Source organism: Triturus cristatus, chromosome 7 (genome assembly GCF_964204655.1).
Source record: "Triturus cristatus chromosome 7, aTriCri1.1, whole genome shotgun sequence".
Taxonomy (NCBI): Eukaryota; Metazoa; Chordata; class Amphibia; order Caudata; family Salamandridae; genus Triturus; species Triturus cristatus.
Window position 1 is genome coordinate 1,170,299,664 of NC_140590.1, and position 19,058 is coordinate 1,170,318,721.

A 19,058-nucleotide genomic window follows, 5' to 3' on the forward strand; every position below is an offset into this window, starting at 1 on the left:
ACCGACTATTAGACGGATACTTACCCGAAAAGGCTATCTCCCTTACCTAGCGGAAGCTCATCAATAACATAGATGACCCCTTACTGTCCCTATGTGAAAAATGGGTCGGAGATGGTATCTAACTGGATGATGAGAGCTGGCAGACGGCGATCTCCTCCTCTCAAACTGAAGATCCTCCACAGGATATATTTGACAGGTCCCCAATTAATACACATGGGTGGGATGACAGACTGGTCGTGTAGACTGGGGGTGCAATCTGACGGGCACATTCATGCACATCATTTGGCACTGTGAACCAGTCCAGGAATACTGGCGTGCAATCCACACAGTCATGAGCGAAACATTGGGGATAGCAATTAAGCCAGAAGCACCCTGTTGCCTCCTCAACATCTGGGAACCGACTGACCTCAACACGCACACCACCCAGTGAGTCACACTCGGCTGCATGATGGCCAAAAGGAACATAGCACAGCTTTGGGGGGCCTCTCAGACGCCTACGATTACCGATTGGGGAAAAAGACCTTGATTGGTGTATGCTAAGAGAAAAGACTGTATATGTGGCCCGGGGTTGCCCCCGGAAATGGTCCAAGGTTTGGGCCCCCTGGAATGCCTATCGTGGTGACATCTGTGCTCCTCCTCGCGACCTGGACAGCGATGACCCCCCCTTTGCTGTGATTTCCAATGAACTATCATATTGTAACCATGTCTAATCTTTTTGTATCCACTGTACCCCCTTCATTGACCATTGTGAACTGTACCTGATGTCGAGTTTGTTTAATAAAAAGATTTATAAAAAAAAAAAAAAAGATCGGGCTGAATCATACGCGAGGGCAGGAAAGTCCCAATCGTATGAACAAAGGGAGGGAGTTCATGGGATAATGAGATCGATGTGTAATATGGTCAGGAGCCATTTTTATACTCATGCTGGAGTCTGATTCCAGCATCCACAAGAACAGCTCTCCTGAAAGGGTCAAGGGATTGAACGTCTCTAGGAGTCTGTGGGCCTTTCTGGCAATGACTAGATTTGGTTTGAATGATAAGCCGGGTTAAGTCCCTTGGGAATTTTTACCTAAAGTCTGTCTTTCCAGAAGAAATTTTTTATAAGTAACTTTGACAATTTTTAGGTACGGTTATAGTTTGTTGCTAGCCTCTGTGTCAACTCTGGTCTGATGGTGGATTTTTAGTTATTGGAAGGCTGTCTACTTCTAGGAACTACGGTGGATGAAAGGATTCCATTAGCAAGAATGGAGCTTCTTATCAAAGTGTAACTCAAAGTGTAACTCCGTTCTATTCATCTTAACTGGAGCTGAGTTTACCCATATTCAAACAGGTTACTTCAGGGCAAAAGCCGCTTTGTCCGCACGTTTAACTATGCCGTTTAGTCTCCCAACATATGCTGTGGTGAGAAGACCATGGTCCTTCCAGGTCAAGCTTACTTCTTTCCTATTTCTTGTTAAACAGAAAAACATATTAATTTTTTTGTAAGGGACGCAGGAGTATTTTTTTTCTTTGTTATAAGGATGGTAACATTTTAAGTGAAAATGCTGAGTTGAGCTTACTGTTGCACAAGGTGTGCGCTCTTTTTTTTTTTTTGTCTTCTTTTTACTTTCCTCTCCTACTCTGTACCAGTTGGAAACTAAATTTGCCCTTTCTGCAGGGTCATCCTGTATTGTTTGCCTTTTTTACTAAACCATATTTACCGTATTTTTGCTTGTTATAGAGCTGTGTACTTTACCCCTGCTAACCTGCAGTAAAGTGCTTGTGCTCCTCCTTTCAACATGGTAACATTTGTAAACTCCTGATTAACATATTTAACTTGCCCATAAGTCCCTAGTATTAGTTATCCAGTGTACCTAGGGCCTAGAAGATAAATGTCAATAGTGGGCTGCAGCACTGCAGGTACAATGCAAACTTGACTGCTGGCCTGCCACAAGTAGCCTGGCTGTGCAGGTTTAGATTGTAAATTCGACCTCTCAAAATAATCACTTTAGACAGGCTGAAAACTTTCCTTTTAAATATGTAGAAGTCCCCCTTAAGTAAGCCTTATTGGTCATACAGCAGATCCATGGTATTTAAAACTAGGACTTGTAAAAGTTTAATGTTAAACATGTCCTGACAGTGAAAATACCCTCAAAGCTATTTTCACTGTAGCAGAGTTGGCTGTTCAATAGGAAAGCCTTGGGATGCAGTATTAAATGTAATAATGTTAACACTGCCCATGAAACAGCTACAAAGTTTTAATTTGGGGCTTTTTAAAATATTTATTACACGATCAATTCACTGATCAGGTCAGATTTGAAATAAATATTTTGCAATCCTGACTTTTAAAAAGTCAACTTTGCCCTGCCCGAAGTCCCTGGAAGCTAAATTGTCCCTCTGCTAGCCAGCAATGAGCATTTTAATGTGCATGAATGAGTTGTGAACTTGGTCCCAGGACAGAGATAAAAGGCCTTCTTTGTGGGGCAAATGGTGTTGTGCCATTGATGGGATTGCTTATGGGTTGGGCCCAAGGACTTGATTACCTTCAAGGAGGCCTACTTTGTCACAAGCAGATGTAGCTGACACCCAGGCCTGCATGCATCTTTTGTCCCTCCAGCCAGAGACGCTCTGTCTCAGTGGGCCTCTTTTTAACATCACATTGTCAGTCTTCTTGGGTTATTCATTTAACATGAAGGGGGTACTTCAAAGGAGGGAAACAGAATATCGCACTTCATAGGAGGGAAACGGAATGCCTAAACAATTTGTGTGTATCCACTGTCTGGTTACTGAATGTTCAGCTTTGTCGTCTGTCTCAGAGTTTGCTAGGGGTACAGGCACTACCTAAAACTGGTTTTTAGTGTTAGATGTGGAAGGACACTAGCATTACCATAGTACACTCCTCTCACACACACACATACACTCAGCCCTCTGAGCCCACGTTTATGTGGCTTAAGACTTCAAGAGCTTGAAAATGCCAAACGTGGGTAGGGTTAGCTCTAAGATCCTTTACCCCATTGATTAGGGCATCCCCAGGGGTCATTCTCATCCATAAGCTTGTGCCTGGGATCTATCTGGCATCTCTAGGCACTCACTGCAGAACGCTCTTGGACCTGAGGAAGATCAGAAAAGGACATCACCTGCTGTCTGAGACCTGAGATGAGTTTAGAAGACTGGTCCTGTTCTCCCTCTTCTAGCCAAGAGAAGGAAATGGACCCCAGGGGTCAAAAGGCTGACCTATTATAGTTACAAGAGGCCTTTTCTTGCAACTGCTCAGCTGACCAGTGGTAATTGGATCTAGAATAGACCCTGCTGTTGCCTCTGCCAGATAAGAGTAAGTGCCTCCCCCGAGGTTTTAGGGGACATTAGAAATGTACTCCTGTGGTGGATAGGGACTTAAGGGACTAAAGTTAGAAGGTAACCTCTTTAAACCGGATGAACCTGGTTTGTGTATCTGGCCTGCACTCCGTCACAGTCGGTATCAGGTTGCACCTGAGCCCTCTTCCACCAAAACCATTCACTATCATTGGCGCTTATACTTCTTGGTGCTGTCTCGACAGAAAAGTTTAAAAACTTCATATCTCTGGTTCTCCTTAATGAATGTTATTTTGGTGTCATTTTTTTATTAAATGTTACTCTATTTTCCTAATTTGTTTTGAGATTTTTATTGTTGTGCATTTTGACTTTATTACTGGTTTATAGTACAGCTTAAATACTTTATACATTGCCTCTTAAGTTAAGCCCCTGTATCATAACTACCAGGGGGTTGAGCTTAGGTTAATTAGTGGCATGGAGGTTTCACCCTGACCAGGGTTGTACTTATTACTTGAGATACGTACTTCCCCATCCCAATTATTTACGCAGTTTCTAACACTACCCTTTTCCTGTGCCTCTCTGATTACATCATTTTCCAACTCTTTTACCCTTTCGTCTCTTGCCTTTCTCTATCACTCCATATCCATCACATATCTATGCTCTCTATTCATTACCTGCCCTCCTATCTGCCATCTTCCCTTTTCTCTCGTCTCGTCTCCTCTTCTCTCAATCTCTTGTCTCTCGCCTAGATCTCACGCCTTCTGGTGGTGGAACCTGATGAGCGCCTGACAGCAGACCAGGCTCTGCAGCATCCCTTCTTCCAGAGCTATGAGCGGGAAGAGGTGCGGCACTTCAGTCCCTACCGCAAGTTCCGGGTGAGTGTAGAGTTACGGTGCATCATTGACATCACCTTTATTTGATCACTGTTCACAGCACTACCTTGTTACTTCTGCCTGAGCCTCATCACTGCCTCCTGCACTTGGGCAATTACTAATTCCCACCCGTCCCAACTAGTGCGCTCCTGCATTTCTTGATATAAATGAGTGTTCTTAACATCCTTCATAAGACCTCCACTGCCCTCTATATAGGAACAGTATTTCACTCCACCTTCCAGGGGCTTCCTCGTGCCAAGGCACTTGTACTCCTTTTAGCACTGGAGCACTCTTTCTTTTCCCTCTTCCCCAACCAGGGCGCTCTGCTTCTCACTCACCTAGTGCCGAGTCATACCACTCTATTCACAACCAAAATGCTCAGACCCTTTTTAGGGTAAGGGGGGCAAACTAATGAGTTCTTCCAATCTGCCCCAACCGGAGATCTTTTCCCGTTCACTCAAGAGCATTTCCTGTTTCCCCATCCCCTGTGCTCCTCTTTCCCCCTTGCCAGTTTCAACACAGTTTCCTCTATCCCATCATGGTATTGTTCCTCCACCCCCATAATTCCCTCTGCTCAATAACCGCTGTGTATCCTACCACTGTCCAGTCGCATAACTGCCCAGTGGCAGTGCTATCCACTTCTCCCTTTCTTTGGTCTCCTGACTCACAGAACTCTTATTTCCTTTTAAAGCTATCACACAAATGTAAAAGTGTTACTGTGTCTAATAGTTGCTAAGTATTTGCTACAGTGTCAAACAGCTTTTCGCCATTCGGTGTTGGGGGCGGTGGGGTCAGTCTTATATCTTTGATGCCAAGACCAACATTTCTGATTACCACATACGGGCACCCATTTGGGATGGTGCACAAGAAGTGATGTTAAGCAGTGGCATATTTGTCTCAGAAAAAAAATCTGGCTGAAAGTACATAGTAGCATGACCCAACCCAGGACTGGTTGAAGTAACTGTGTCTCTTGCTCATGATTGGAACTTAATACCCCTATCGTCACTTTTTCTCCCTTACTGACCTTTTCTCTTTCTCTGCTGGGCCTTAAGATAGAGCAGAGAATCGCAGGTGGGTAGTAACTTGCTCAGCTGCTCAGCACGGTATCACATCTGTTCGAGGCATGTGGGCTGCTGAATTCATATCTGTGCATAGATCGCCGCCTAGTGTTGGGTCCGGATGTTTGCACGTTGTTGTCCTGGAAGAGTCTTCGAAGTATCCTTGGATAGGTGACTCCTCCCCTGGACTACAGTGCGCATGGGCATCCTCTCCATCCTCAGATCCGGTCGAGGGATCGCCTTCGGGCCTTACCCGAGACCTATCCCGCGGTTCTTCGGCCCCGCCCTCGGGCCCGGCCTTGGACGTTCAGCGGCAGCCATTATTACCTACACCAGCTGGTTTCCCTTCTACCAAACCGAAACCGAAAGCTGCACCGGTACAAATGAAACCGAAACCGAAAGTGGCGCTAGTCGGATCGAGGCCTTCCACACCTTCGACGCCAGCGACACGCATCGGCACCGAGCGCACCAAGCGAGACTTCGGTGCCGAACTTGAAGCGGCCGACGCCGGAGTCGGCATGCGGAAAAAGGCCCTCGGTGCCATCAAACCTGCTCGGCTCTCGGCGCCGACGCCATCGACTCCTAAACCAAAGGTCATACCACCTGCTGCGTCTCACGTCGCTTCCACGGCAACACCGAAGCCTCCTGCATCGAAGACGTCGACGGCCATTTCCGCCCCTCGACCCGATGACCCACCGGCGCCGAAAAAGTCCACGGCCGCCTCTACAAACCTGGTGGGCGCTAAGGCCTCGACAGCGCTTCACGCGCGAACCGTTGCAGCACAAAGCAGCAAAACCCAAGCGGTCCTCCAGGACACATCGGGCTCCGGCCCACTAAAAGCTCAAACAGCCTCTTCGGCGCCAGCCAACATAACTTTTGGCCTGCCGCCATCCACGATCCCGAAAATGTTCCAACTCAGGACACGGGTCACCCACACCACGGTTACACCTGCTGAGACGTCTCCGTCACGTTACATCGACGCCAACACCGGCAGGATGGTTATCCATGACCGGAGGATAACTTCAGAGCCACCCTTGGACCCTTTCAGGATCCCACTAAAGAGAAAGCTGCCTGTGGACTCAGAACCTGTGCTTTGCGAATCTTTCGACTCGCCCTACCAAGACCCACTATCATTCTCTCCCACACACTCCGACACAGATGCGTTGGCAGACTATATGGATGATCAAGTCCCTTACCACGGAGACATGGACCCTGATGACCAACAGGACCCTGATCAAACTTGGGGCGACCCGGCAGACCCCAGTGCACCTCTAGATGCACAGGACCCTCAACTCTATGGAGCGAAAACATCTCCGACAGAGGACACTGCAGCGTTCAACGCTCTTATTGAACGTGCTGCAAATAATCATGACGTGCAGCTTCACTCTGACACCGTGGAAGACGACTTCCTTATGGACACTTTCGCTTCCTCGGAAAGGCATGTAAAGACTCTGCCCATGCTGAAAGGAGTCCTCAAACCAGCCAAGGACATCTTCAAGGAACCCACCAGGGCACGGGTGATAAACCCCAGGATCGACAAAAAGTACAGATCAGCACCTGGGGACCCTACTTACATCAGAGGCCAATTACCTCTCGACTCCATTGTCGTTGCGAATGCTCGCAAGAGGGCACACTCGCAATCAACAGGTGACGCTCCTCCCCCGGACAAAGAGTCCAAGGTTTTAGAGACCTCTGGCAAGCGAGTTGCCGCACAGGCTGCCAACATATGGCGCATAGCCAACACTCAAGCGCTCCTCGCTCGCTACGATAGAGCGCACTATGATACAATGGAGCAACTACTCCAACATCTCCCTGACCAGTTCAAAGAAGGTGCAGAAATTCTTATCAGAGAGGGACAGCTACTCACAAATGCTTCCATCAAGTGTGCACTAGATGCCGCAGACACGGCGGCCAGGGCCATAAACACAAGCGTCATGCTGCGACGACATGCCTGGTTGCGAATCTCCGGGTTCAAACCTGAGGTGCAAAATTATATACTGAACCAACCTGTCAACCCCGACTATTTATTCGGGCCGGAGGTTGACACGGCCCTTGAGAAAATAAAGAAGGACACAGACACTGCAAAGTCCATGGGGGCTCTCCAGACTCAGTCCTTTCGGAGCAGCTCCTTTCGTCGCCCCGGAAATAGGGGAGCAGGTAGAGGGCAGGGGTCACAGCAGACATACAGCAAAGGCAATACCCAAACCACCTACGATAAAAACACCCGGGGTGGATATCGTGGCTCCAGTACAAAGGGCAGAGGACGCGGCTACGGCAACACCAGGTCCTCCCCCAAGAACAAGCAGTGACGCCCTCTCCCTTCCTCCCGACCACATAACACCTGTCGGGGGAAGGCTACAAAGGTTCCTGTCCACGTGGAACTCCATCACCACGGACAGGTGGGTCAAAGATATTGTCAAATACGGTTACTGTCTAGAACTAACCCCACTCCACCCACAATACCCCCAAAAAACCGTCCTATGTCCTCAGAGCACTTAACGCTCTTACAGCAGGAGGTGCACAGTATGCTTCTAAAAGGCGCAATAGAGGTCGTACCCGTCCAAGAGCAAGGTACGGGGGTGTACTCCCTGTACTTTTTAATACCAAAAAAGGACGGGTCACTCAGACCTATATTAGACCTGAGACCCCTAAACAGATACATTCTTTCCGAGCATTTTCACATGCTCACTCTACAGCAAGTCCTCCCGCTGCTCAAGCAGGGAGACTTTCTGGCCACACTGGACCTCAAGGATGCGTATTTCCACATACCCATTCACCCAGCACACAAAAAATACCTCAGGTTCACTGTTCAAGGGCAGCACTACCAGTTCAGAGTCCTTCCCTTCGGCGTGACAACGGCACCAAGGGTGTTTACAAAGTGCCTAGCTACTGTGGCGGCACATCTACGGAGGCAGCACATACACGTCTACCCTTACCTGGACGACTGGCTCGTTCAAGCAAAGTCAGCCCAGCAATGTGCCAACCACATGTCCCGCACCATTCACCTCCTTCACAGTCTGGGGTTCTCACTAAATTACCCAAAATCCCATCTACAGCCCGCACACGTACAACAGTACCTAGGTGCGACTATAGACACTCTGGCGGCCACAGCTCAGCCAAATTTGGTGAGAATCAACAGCATGCAAATGCTGATTTCAAAGTTCAAACCTCAACACTCCCGTCCGGCGCGAGTGTTCATGCAGTTTATAGGCATGATGGCCTCCTGCATCTTCATAGTCCCACACGCGAGACTACATATGCGCCCGCTTCAGGAGTGCTTGGCACGTCAGTGGAATCAGGCTCAAGGACAATTGAAAGACCTAGTGTTGGTGAGCGGTCGGGCATACAACTCTCTGCATTGGTGGAATCCACAAAACCTTTGCAAGGGTTGACCGTTCCAGGAGCCTGTTCCACAAATAGTACTGACAGCAGACGCGTCTCTCCAGGGATGGGGAGCTCATGTACTCCACTACACAGTGCAGGGACTATGGACGACACAACAGAAGAAAATGCACATCAACCTTCTGGAACTGATGGCAATCTTCCTAGCCATGAAGGCATTCAAAGTACATCTGTGCAACAAGGTCGTGTTGATCCGGACGGACAACATGACCGCAATGTACTACATACAGAAGCAGGGAGGGACGCACTCTCCACAGTTGTCTCATCTGGCTCAGAGCATGTGGAAGTGGGCCATTCAGAGGAACATGTTCCTCATGGCGGAACACCTCCCCGGCAAGGACAACCAAATGGCGGATCTGCTCAGCAGACACAGCCACCAGATGCACGAGTGGGAGTTACACCCATCAGTACTCCAGCCGTACTTCCAGCAGTGGGGTCATCCAGAGATAGACCTGTTCGCCACAAGCGAAAACGCAAAATGCCAAAGCTTTGCCGCCAGGTTCCCACATCCGCAGTCGCAGGGCAATGCGATATGGATGAACTGGTCCGGCAGATTTGCGTACGCTTTTCCCCCAGCACCGTTGATACCGCTGGTGGCTCGCAAACTCAGACAACACTCCCTGACACTCGTCCTAGTTGCTCCTACGTGGGCACGCCAGCCATGGTACACCACCTTCCTCGAACTTTCCGTGGTGCCGCATCAAAGGCTGCGGATCAAACCCGCGCATTTGACGCAGAACCATGGAGAGATTCAGCACCCAGATCCGCAACAGCTGAACCTGGCGATCTGGCTCCTGAAGTCCTAGAGTTTGGCTACCTCAACCTGCCACCTGACTGTATGGACATCATCAAGGAGGCCAGAAGACCCACTACAAGAGCTTGCTATGCAGCCAAATGGAAAAGGTTTGTTATTTACTGCGGTAATAATGACATTAACCCGCTGGACGCATCCATCCAAAACATCATTTGTTACCTCCTACACCTATACCGATGCAATCTAGCGTACACCTCTATACGTGTCCATTTGACCGCAATATCAGCCTATCTACAAACCAGGCAGCACCTCTCTCTATTCAGAGTGCCTGCCATCAAAGCATTCTTGGAAGGACTCAAACGAGTTATTCCACCAAGCCACCCACCAGCTCCAATGTGGAACCTCAACCTGGTCCTCACACGCCTGATGGGTCCACCCTTTGAACCTCTCCACTCATGCGAGATTCAATTCCTCACCTGGAAAGTAGCCTTCCTGGTAGCGATCACTTCTTTAAGAAGAGTTAGTGAACTCCAGGCACTAACAGTTCAAGAGCCATTTATACAGGTTCATGCCAACAGGGTCGTACTACGTACCAACCCCAAATTCATGCCCAAGGTAATATCGCAGTTCCACATGAATCAAACTATTGAACTGCCTGTTTTCTTCCAAAACCCACAAACTGTCGCGGAAAGGGCACTCCACACACTAGATGTAAAAAGGGCCCTCATGTATTACATCGACGGGACCAAACCCTTTAGGAAGACAAAACAACTGTTCGTTGCCTTTGCCCCACACCACAAAGGTAACGCCATCTCCAAAGCAGGGATAGCCAGATGGATAGTTAAGTGTATCCAAATTTGTTATCAAAAGGCAAAACGCACATTAACTATTCCCCCACGAGCCCACTCAACACGTAAGTTAGGGGCCTCCATGGCTTTTCTAGGAAATATTCCCCTGCATGATATATGTAGAGCAGCCACCTGGTCCACTACACACACGTTTACCAAACACTATTGTGTAGATGTGCAATCAAAACAGCAGGCAGCTGTAGGACAGGCTGTTCTCAAAACCCTTTTTCAGACCGCTGCAGCTGGCACTGGTAGCCGCCGCTAATAGAGGGCACTGCTATACATTCTATGCACAGATATGAATTCAGCAGCCCACATGCCTCGAACTGAATATGCTACTTACCAGTATGCATCTGTTCTTGGCATGTAGGGCTGCTGACATTCATATCGCCCTCCCTCCTCCCCGGCGCCTGTAGCAGCTGCAGCTCTCAGAATTACTGTAAGCATGGTCATCACTTTCTGTATCTACTCCATCACTGCCACAATGGCGAAAAACAATCTGAGGATGGAGAGGATGCCCATGCGCACTGTAGTCCAGGGGAGGAGTCACCTATCCAAGGATACTTCGAAGACTCTTCCAGGACAACAACGTGCAAACATCCGGACCCAACACTAGGCGGCGATCTATGCACAGATATGAATGTCAGCAGCCCTACATGCCAAGAACAGATGCATACTGGTAAGTAGCATATTCATCTTCATGGTTGTTTGTAGGAGGAGAGAGGTTTCTAAAGTGGATTTCTAGTTAAAGTCACAAATGCTGAGAGTAGTGTGAGAGCTACGAGGATTGTAGGGAGACCTTTTGTGTAATCCTCTGTAGTATGAGACATTACACCTGTGCTCCGACAGTACCCTCTAGAGAGTGACCTTCCCATCATAAATGTGGGTAGCTTGCCCTATAGGTCCTGTCTGTTAAATATTACTCCTCCTGGTGTACTGGTTTTTTTTTTTTTTGGGCTTGTCGTTGTATAGGAGGGGGAGAGTGTGGTGCCCTCTTGTATTTCCTTGCGTGTGGGTTTGTATTTTACTCCCTAATCAGCCATTGAGGTCCAGGTTATTGTACCAGTTGGATGTCCGTGGTGGTCTATTTGGAATATATTACCTACCTACCAGTTGACTGTTGCTTTGGGGCCTTGTGTGTTGCATTCTGATCACTTCAAGCTGCAGACCCGGGAGAGAAGAGTGCTGGGGAAACCCAACGCAAATGCATCTAATCTTACCCTCAGCTTTTTGGAACGTCTAGAAGTTGTCCTGATGGCTCTAACAGCATCTTCCTTGGATTCATCACTTACAGCTAGGATACGGGCTGTATTATCTTTTACCATTTTACAGCAATTTTCAATCTGTCCTTCCTCTTCCTTCTCTGATCTCCTGGATCACATAACTCTGCCTTGTTGTCTCTTTCCTGTTTCATTGCTTTCTCTAGGCTTATATTTTTTATCTCCACCATTGCGGTCTCTCTTCCCACATAATGCCTTTAACCCTCTCTAGATGACTGGTTCCAATAGCTCTTTTCACGCGTTCCAGGCGTCTTTAATTCTTCATTCCTCTCTCTGTAGGTTGCTATTTTGACAGTTCTTGCCTCCATCCGCATTTACTCCAACTACCGGAAGGTGCGCCCGCTGACCAAGGAGATCTTGATGAGAGAGCCATATGCCATAAAGGGGGTGCGCAAACTGATTGATGCCTGTGCCTTCCGTATTTATGGTCACTGGGTGAAGAAGGGCGAACAGCAGAACAGAGCTGCGCTGTTCCAGAACATCCCTCAGGCTATCCTGTTGACACTGGCTGCGGAGGAAGACGAGGAGAGAGGGCTCTTTGCCGCATTTGAGGACCAGGAGAGATCAGCTGGGGATATATTGGTGTACTAGGAAAGGTTGTGGAGCCATTGCCCCACGTGTGACTGATGGCATACTGGGATGAAAGAGTACTGTATATTATCGTATATCTGCCTGTTTCCTGCTTCTTTGTAGCTATCCAAGTATCTGTGCTTCCCACACACACCATCCCTTCTTCCGGCACACAATTCTCAACTAACTTAAGCTTTCCCTTTCTGAATTGTGAATCCCTACCTTACCCTTACGTGCTCCTATGTCTGTTCCCTCTCTCCTTTATTTTTATTTCCATTTTCCTGTGTCCTCCAACTTTCCTCTATTGTGATTGTCCTCCTGTTGACTGCTTTAGCTGCATTAACGCACAGTCTGATAAAAGGGCAGAGTCTCCTTTAGGGCCCAAGACATTGTGGATTCAGATATATATTGGTGATTCAGGTATGAATGTACCACGATTCATGTGGCCCCAGACAAGCCCAGTTTATTAAGGAACCTCCACCTAGAAGCCACTAAATCTAAAACGAACGTCACACAGGGCCTACTACTCGAGGCATCTGCACCTAATTACCAGAATTTCACATGGTTTGTGGCGATCCAATAGTGATTCCGAGAGCATATATGACCCTGTGCCTATTAACCAGTCCCAAGAAATAGATGGGAAGTGGCACTCAGTCTCCTAGGTTTAATAGAGCGTGAACCCATGGCTCTGGGAAATCCTAGAATACTCAAGCTAAAGCATGGAATATTTAAGACCACGAAATAATGACATGTATACCCCCTACACATGTAGGGGAGTCCTCACCCTAAAAGGCAAATTACCAGATGATTCACACTTTCCATGAGATGTAAGGGAGAACACATGCTCCAAAGATTTTATGTCAAATAATGAGCCGCTTGACATCTGATGGATTCAGAGCTCCTCTAGGAGAATCCTGATAGTCCTCAGCACAAACTCTATAAGGAACACGACACTTAAAGGGCCTGGGTCTTTACCCACAATTCCTCAGAAGGTTCATGATTCAGGATGAGCTGAAGGAGTAAAATACAGGGAACACGAGATCAGAACGCTCATCACATTAAGGAAATTAGAGATTTCCTCTAGCATTCAAGAACCCCAACCCATACCACAGCAAAAACCAGGTAACTGAGCTCGAGTTCCAAGAACCATCCAAAAGCCCAGTATTAAACTGAGGAAGCACCTACCTCATCATAATGGATCTTTCTCAAGACTTGCTGCTGGGGACAGTTTTGGTCCTACCAGTTGTCCACAGAGCCACAAATCTTATGCAGCTTTGGGTGAAGGATGCAACCTGGGCATGGTGTTTGTGTTATTGGGTGCACAGCTTCTTTCCTCTAGGCTGTCCTTCAATGGGATTCCTGATTCCAGACGTTAGGGATTTAGGGGTTCACCATTTTTAAATATTTTTTGTTTACATTGTGTCGTGCACTGATAATGGTGAGAACTGGCATACATTCTAATAAAGGTTTGATTTTCTTGTTGTTTTCGTCTTTGGTTCTCCCTGAAGCATGGTGAAATCAAACTGGGGGCAATGCAGAGAAGCTCCCACACATCATAAAACTTATTTATTGGGATTTAAACCGCGCAAACTGGTCTTAGAAGCAATATACTGTTGTACCAGATAATGACAGTGATTTATCAAAATTGTAAATAAAAAAAATAAAAAATTGATGGGTGGTGCAAAGTTGAGAAAAAAAGTCATAAGACATCCTCTGCGGTGGATGATGAGGCGGACTGGCGCCAACACCGGCACCCCAGGGCGCATTCTGATTTGAACCAACAGGAGCCGGAGGGAGGGCGCCAATCGGGCGCCGGGTAAGACTGGTTTTGGTTTGCCTATCTAACTCTGGGCGCTTGAGGGTTACTGGGAAAGGCGACATTGGTGCAAGAAAGCCCTGCAAGGAAGGACCTGCCTACATAGTGCTGCTTGGGGGTGGCCTGTAGCTGATACACGGGGGACATTAACGTCATTGACTTGTTGGGCTGGTTCCACCGTAACCACTACGTTAATCTGCAAAATAGGGGGAAGCCCACCTAACGTGGACTGAACTGCTCCTTATGAGCCTGGGCCAGTAACGGTTTAAAATATGTATATCAAAGATGGCACAGGGGGATCGCAAGGGGGGGGATTGGGCCGGAACCAAATCAGCCTACATGAAGTCGGGGCGGGGGGCGGGTAGGGGAGGATGAGTGCGTAACTGACTAATGACTGCACAGGGAGTGGGGTTACTTGCGTTCCCTAGAGTTGTTTATGGGGGGGCGACAGGAACTCTGCAGGTTGGGGTGGGGGGCAGTTCTGGTCCCGCTATGCAGGGAAGCAGGGAGGGGGGTCTGTTTTCAAGGCATGAGTTACAGGGGAGTTTGGTCAGTTGGGGGGGAAGCGGGTGGTGGGGTGGGTTGGTGGAATGGAGTGGCAGTATTTATCGACTCGAAATTAGTGGTTATGTTCAGTTGACAGCGGAAATCAATCGACGATTAAGAGATACTATGGAATGTCCAGTAGGTACGCAATTCACTTCACGAATGAGAACCAGCCATCGTGGGCCCCTGGGGCAGGTCGATCAGTCACGACCAGACACTTATGGTAATAGGGAAAGGGCTTAGACTTGTAACCTGGATCATCAATGGGCTGGGGGACAAGATTAAAAGGGGAGTGGTGTTGCAGTATGTCAATCGCCAGGGGCTAGATATGGTACTCTTACAGGAGACCCATTTACTTGGAAATTCATGTAGGGCCCTAGACAGGAAGGGATACCGCATGTTGGCACACTCTGGTTTCACTACTGGCTCTAGAGGTGTAGGAATACTCCTGAAGAAAACCTGTCCCTACGTTCACCAAAGGACCTGGACTGATCAACTAGGGAGATACGTAGCCTGCACAGGCATGTGGGAAGGTAGAGTTCTCAACATAGTTTCAGTTTATGCACCCCCTGGCCTACAGCGCACGACATTGTCAGACGTAGCGACTTTGCTTCTAAATCTTCCAATGGGCACACTAGTGGTAGGGGGCGACTTTAACTTGACGATAGACTGATTAGTGGATAGATCCCCTCCCCCCTAGACGTGACCCAGCATGTGGTTCCCAGTTGCGAGATTTCGTCGAGGCCCTGGGGTTGGTGGACGTCTGGAGGTGGGCGCATGTCAGGGACACACACTTCACATTTCAATCGGGGGTCCACGGGAGTCAATCAAGAATAGATTACCTATTTACACATGCACAACATGTCCAGGATTTTTCGGACTCGCGGTGTCTGGCGCGGGGCATCTCGGACCACTCCCCGGTGAGCACGGTCCTGGGTGTGCGGCACCCGCCGCAGCCGGGCCCCATCCGGATACCACCTTGGGCACTAAAGGTCAATCATATCAGGGAAATCTGAGGGCGGAGACGGAATACTATTTCGCAGAAAATACTGGTTCAGTCACATCAGCGGTTACATTATGGGGAGCATATGGCGCGGTAATCAAGGGGAGGGCGCTGTCGGTAATTGCTGGCCACAGGGCCGAGCACCGAAGGAGAGCTCAGGAGTTGGAGGCAGACATCCTTCGTCTCAATGGTGTGAACGCCCTAGTCCCGGAGGAAGACACTCAACATCTATTGAACATAAAACAACAAGACTACAAACAGCTATTACTAGAGGACGCAAATAGGAGACTGTTGGCCAGCCGGCATCGGATTTATGAGCAAGGGGAGCGTACAGGAAATCTATTGGCCTGGCTGGAGCGGAGGGAACCGGCATCGCGTTGGGTGCATGCACTCAAAGGGGTTGAGGACACCCAGATCACAGATCCACGGGACATCGCTGAAACATTTGCCTGACATTACAAATCAGTCTATGAAGCCCCGGAGGCCTCCTAGGCGGCGTGGGCGGCAGACCTTCTGGCCACTATTGAGGTTAGGAGTCTGTCTGAGCAGGACAGTAGGGCATTCGAGACTGAGTTGTCCACTGAGGAAGTCCATAAGGCCATACAAGATGTCCGGTCTGGAAAAGCAGCGGGCCCCAACGGCATCCCGATAGAGAGAGTTACTTAAGGCTATGGCCTCTTCGTTGGCACCCCACCTGCTCAACCTCTATAATGAAAGCTGTGAGCTTGACCTTCTACCAGAAGATGTTCGAGAAGCCGCTATTGTGGTCATCCACAAACCCGGTAAGCCAGTGGACAAGTGTCAGTCATATAGGCCTATTTCTCTGATCGCCATAGAGGCAAAGATATTGGCCAAGCTACTGGCGAACCGACTACTCCCTTATTTGCCTGACTTGATCCATCCGGACCAGTCTGGATTCATGCCTGGACGGAATACGGCGCTTAATCTGCGCCGGGTCAACGGGGTGATAGGGCGGGTGCATACCCTTGAGGAGGAGGCCATACTGCTGGCGCTCGACGCGTGTATGGCGTTTGACACTGTGGCATGGGAATACCTGTTCGCAGTCCTAGACCGAATTGGATTCGGCCCCAAATTCAAGAGATGGATTCAGCTGCTATATTTGCAACCTAGGGCACACGTCTTGGTGAATAACCATCGATCCTCCTCCTTCCCCCTTGGCCGGGGCACCAGGCAGGGCTGCCCACTGTCACCCCTGCTTTTTGCTCTGGTTCTTGAGCCATTGGCAGTTTGGATAAGGGGGGATCCCGGGATTAGAGGCATGAGATGGACGGAGGAGCACGAGGACCGTATATCATTGTACGCTGATATCTTGCTGTATCTCGCCTCCCCCGCTCGTTCGCTACGTCGGGTACTCCACATATTCCATATTTTTGGGGCACACTCTGGGTATCAAATAAACTGGTCTAAATCCCAGATGTATTCCCTGTGGGGAGAACCTCCCCGAAGTCCTCGAGGCTACTCTATCAAGGTGGCCCGCCAGGGTTTCCTCTACTTGTGGATATTTATCACCACAGATATGGCGTTGTTCTCTGAAAGGAACCTCCAGGGGGTGTTGCGGCGGTTTTGTACGGATGTGGTACATTGGAAGACCCTCCCTCTCACATTACTGGGGAGGGCGTCCCTATACAAGATGCTAGCTCTACCGCGCTTTCTCTACGCATTACAGAATAAGCCCAATCCGGTCCCCAACTCCTATTTTTCACAGATCGAGGCCCCAGTGCGTGATTTGCTATGGGACAGTAAACCGCCACTCATAGCAATGGCTAAGCTAACCATGGGATGGTACGATGAGGGAATAGGTTTGCCAGACCTGCGCCTGTATTACCAGGCCTCGCAATTGACGGCCATAAACAGTTGGGTGTTCGGGAGACATGACGATCCGAGCTTCCGCACGGACCATTGGCTAATGGGGAAGGGGGGATATAACAAAGCCCTATACACCAATCACAAGAAGTTAGGACTGACCGGCCCAACGGCGCGCACGGTGGAGGAGTGGCATGGGGCGCAGAAACTTATGGGATGGCGGGGACGCCTAACGAAAGCAACCCCACTATGGGAACCGGACATCTTGGGGAGACTCAGTACATATGCGGGATTCGATAAGTGGGAATTGATCAGAATTTCCAAGGTGGGAGACGTGTGGGTGAAAGGGAAAAAGGCATCGTTCCTGGAACTTCAGGCCAAGTACCAGTTAGCTCCATCGGAGGGATTTCGCTATCTACAGATTAGCCATGCCATAGAATCGGCTCGACCTAAAAACGCACCCCTTCCAGATTACTCTCCCCTGGAAGATAGGCTCTTGTTGGACCCTATGAACCGCAAGGCCATATCACTCACGTACAGGAAGCTGATTAACAACCGGGGAGACCCAATGTCTAAGCTCAGAGCGGCTTGGGAGGCAGAACTTGGGGTCCTGCCTGATGAGGACTGGCGTGAGGCACTGTCCTCGCCCAGCAAAGTGGCTATCCCAATGCGTCTTTGACTGGTGCAGCTTAAAGTCCTACACAGGGTTTACTATGATTCCATCTTGTTGCACAGATTCAATAGGCGGCCAGACTCGCAGTGCCTCCGGCACTGCGCTCAGACGGGCACATTCCTGCACATCTTATGGGGCTGCCCCCACATACAGAGATACTGGGTCAATGTCACCAGACAAATGGCTTGGGCATGTGGTAAGGCAATACACCCGACACCCTCATTGTGTCTGCTTAATATCTGGGTAGCGACGGACCTCACGCATATATTGAGCAAGAGTGGGCCACAGTGGGATGGTGTGTAGCAAAGAGGAACATTGCCCAACGGTGGGGAGTAGATACCACACCAAAAATGACAGAATGGGCCAAGGACATGGATCATGCCATGCTAGCGGAGAAAACGGTGTTCAAAGAGAGGGGGGTGCCCAAGAAAATGGGATCACAAGTGGGGAAAATGGAATAAGTATAGAGGGAACATATGTATCTCTCCGATGATAGAACTCAGGAAAGAGAGACAGCAGATACTTATGGGGGCAGCACGGGATCAACAGCACACTGGGTGAGGGGTCCCGATTGGCCGACAGACAGAAGGACTCCTAGCCCGGAGAAAGGTAAAAAGCATGCCGTAGGGGGCGATTGGTGTAATATGATTCTCAGACGTACTGGACTACAGTGTGGTGGAGGGGGGCCGAGGAAGGGCGGTAATGGTATAGTGACGAGGAAGGAGGTTGGGTTTCTTATTGGTGATGTATAAGTTGCTCACTGAAGAGGTGAGTTTATTCTTCTGGATAGTGTTGGTGTATGTCTGAAGAAAGCTTGCTTCCGATTTTATTTTTTAATATTTTTTTTATTTCTCGTATTTCTTGATTTCCAGTCTGCTGCTTTTCTTTGCTTCTTTTGTTTTTCTGCGGTTTCTTCAAATGCCCTTTTACAGTCCAGGAGGGTGGCATGTTGTAATTGTTACATAATCAAAACAGCAAACTGGACATGGGAGCACATTCAAAATTAATGAACGTATACCCTTTAGTCTAATTGGTGGATTTCATTAAAATGAAAGGCAAACCCTCACCCACCAACCTAGGTGGCATCCTTCATCATCAGATTTGTCTCACCCATCTAACAT

The 19,058-nt window shown here is 48.8% G+C and overlaps 1 protein-coding gene across 1 annotated transcript in view; it reads left to right on the top strand.

Annotated features, from left to right (window-relative positions):
- PHKG2 (phosphorylase kinase catalytic subunit gamma 2) overlaps positions 1 to 13,557 on the top strand; it is a 92,090-nt gene extending 78,533 nt beyond the window's left edge. Inside the window, exons 9-10 of the mRNA XM_085618454.1 lie at positions 4,041 to 4,166; positions 11,785 to 13,557. Of these exons, the coding sequence (XP_085474580.1) occupies positions 4,041 to 4,166; positions 11,785 to 12,096 (438 nt within the window). The 3' untranslated portion in view covers positions 12,097 to 13,557. The remainder of the gene's footprint in view (positions 1 to 4,040; positions 4,167 to 11,784) is intronic.
- Positions 13,558 to 19,058: the final 5,501 nt, after the last annotated feature.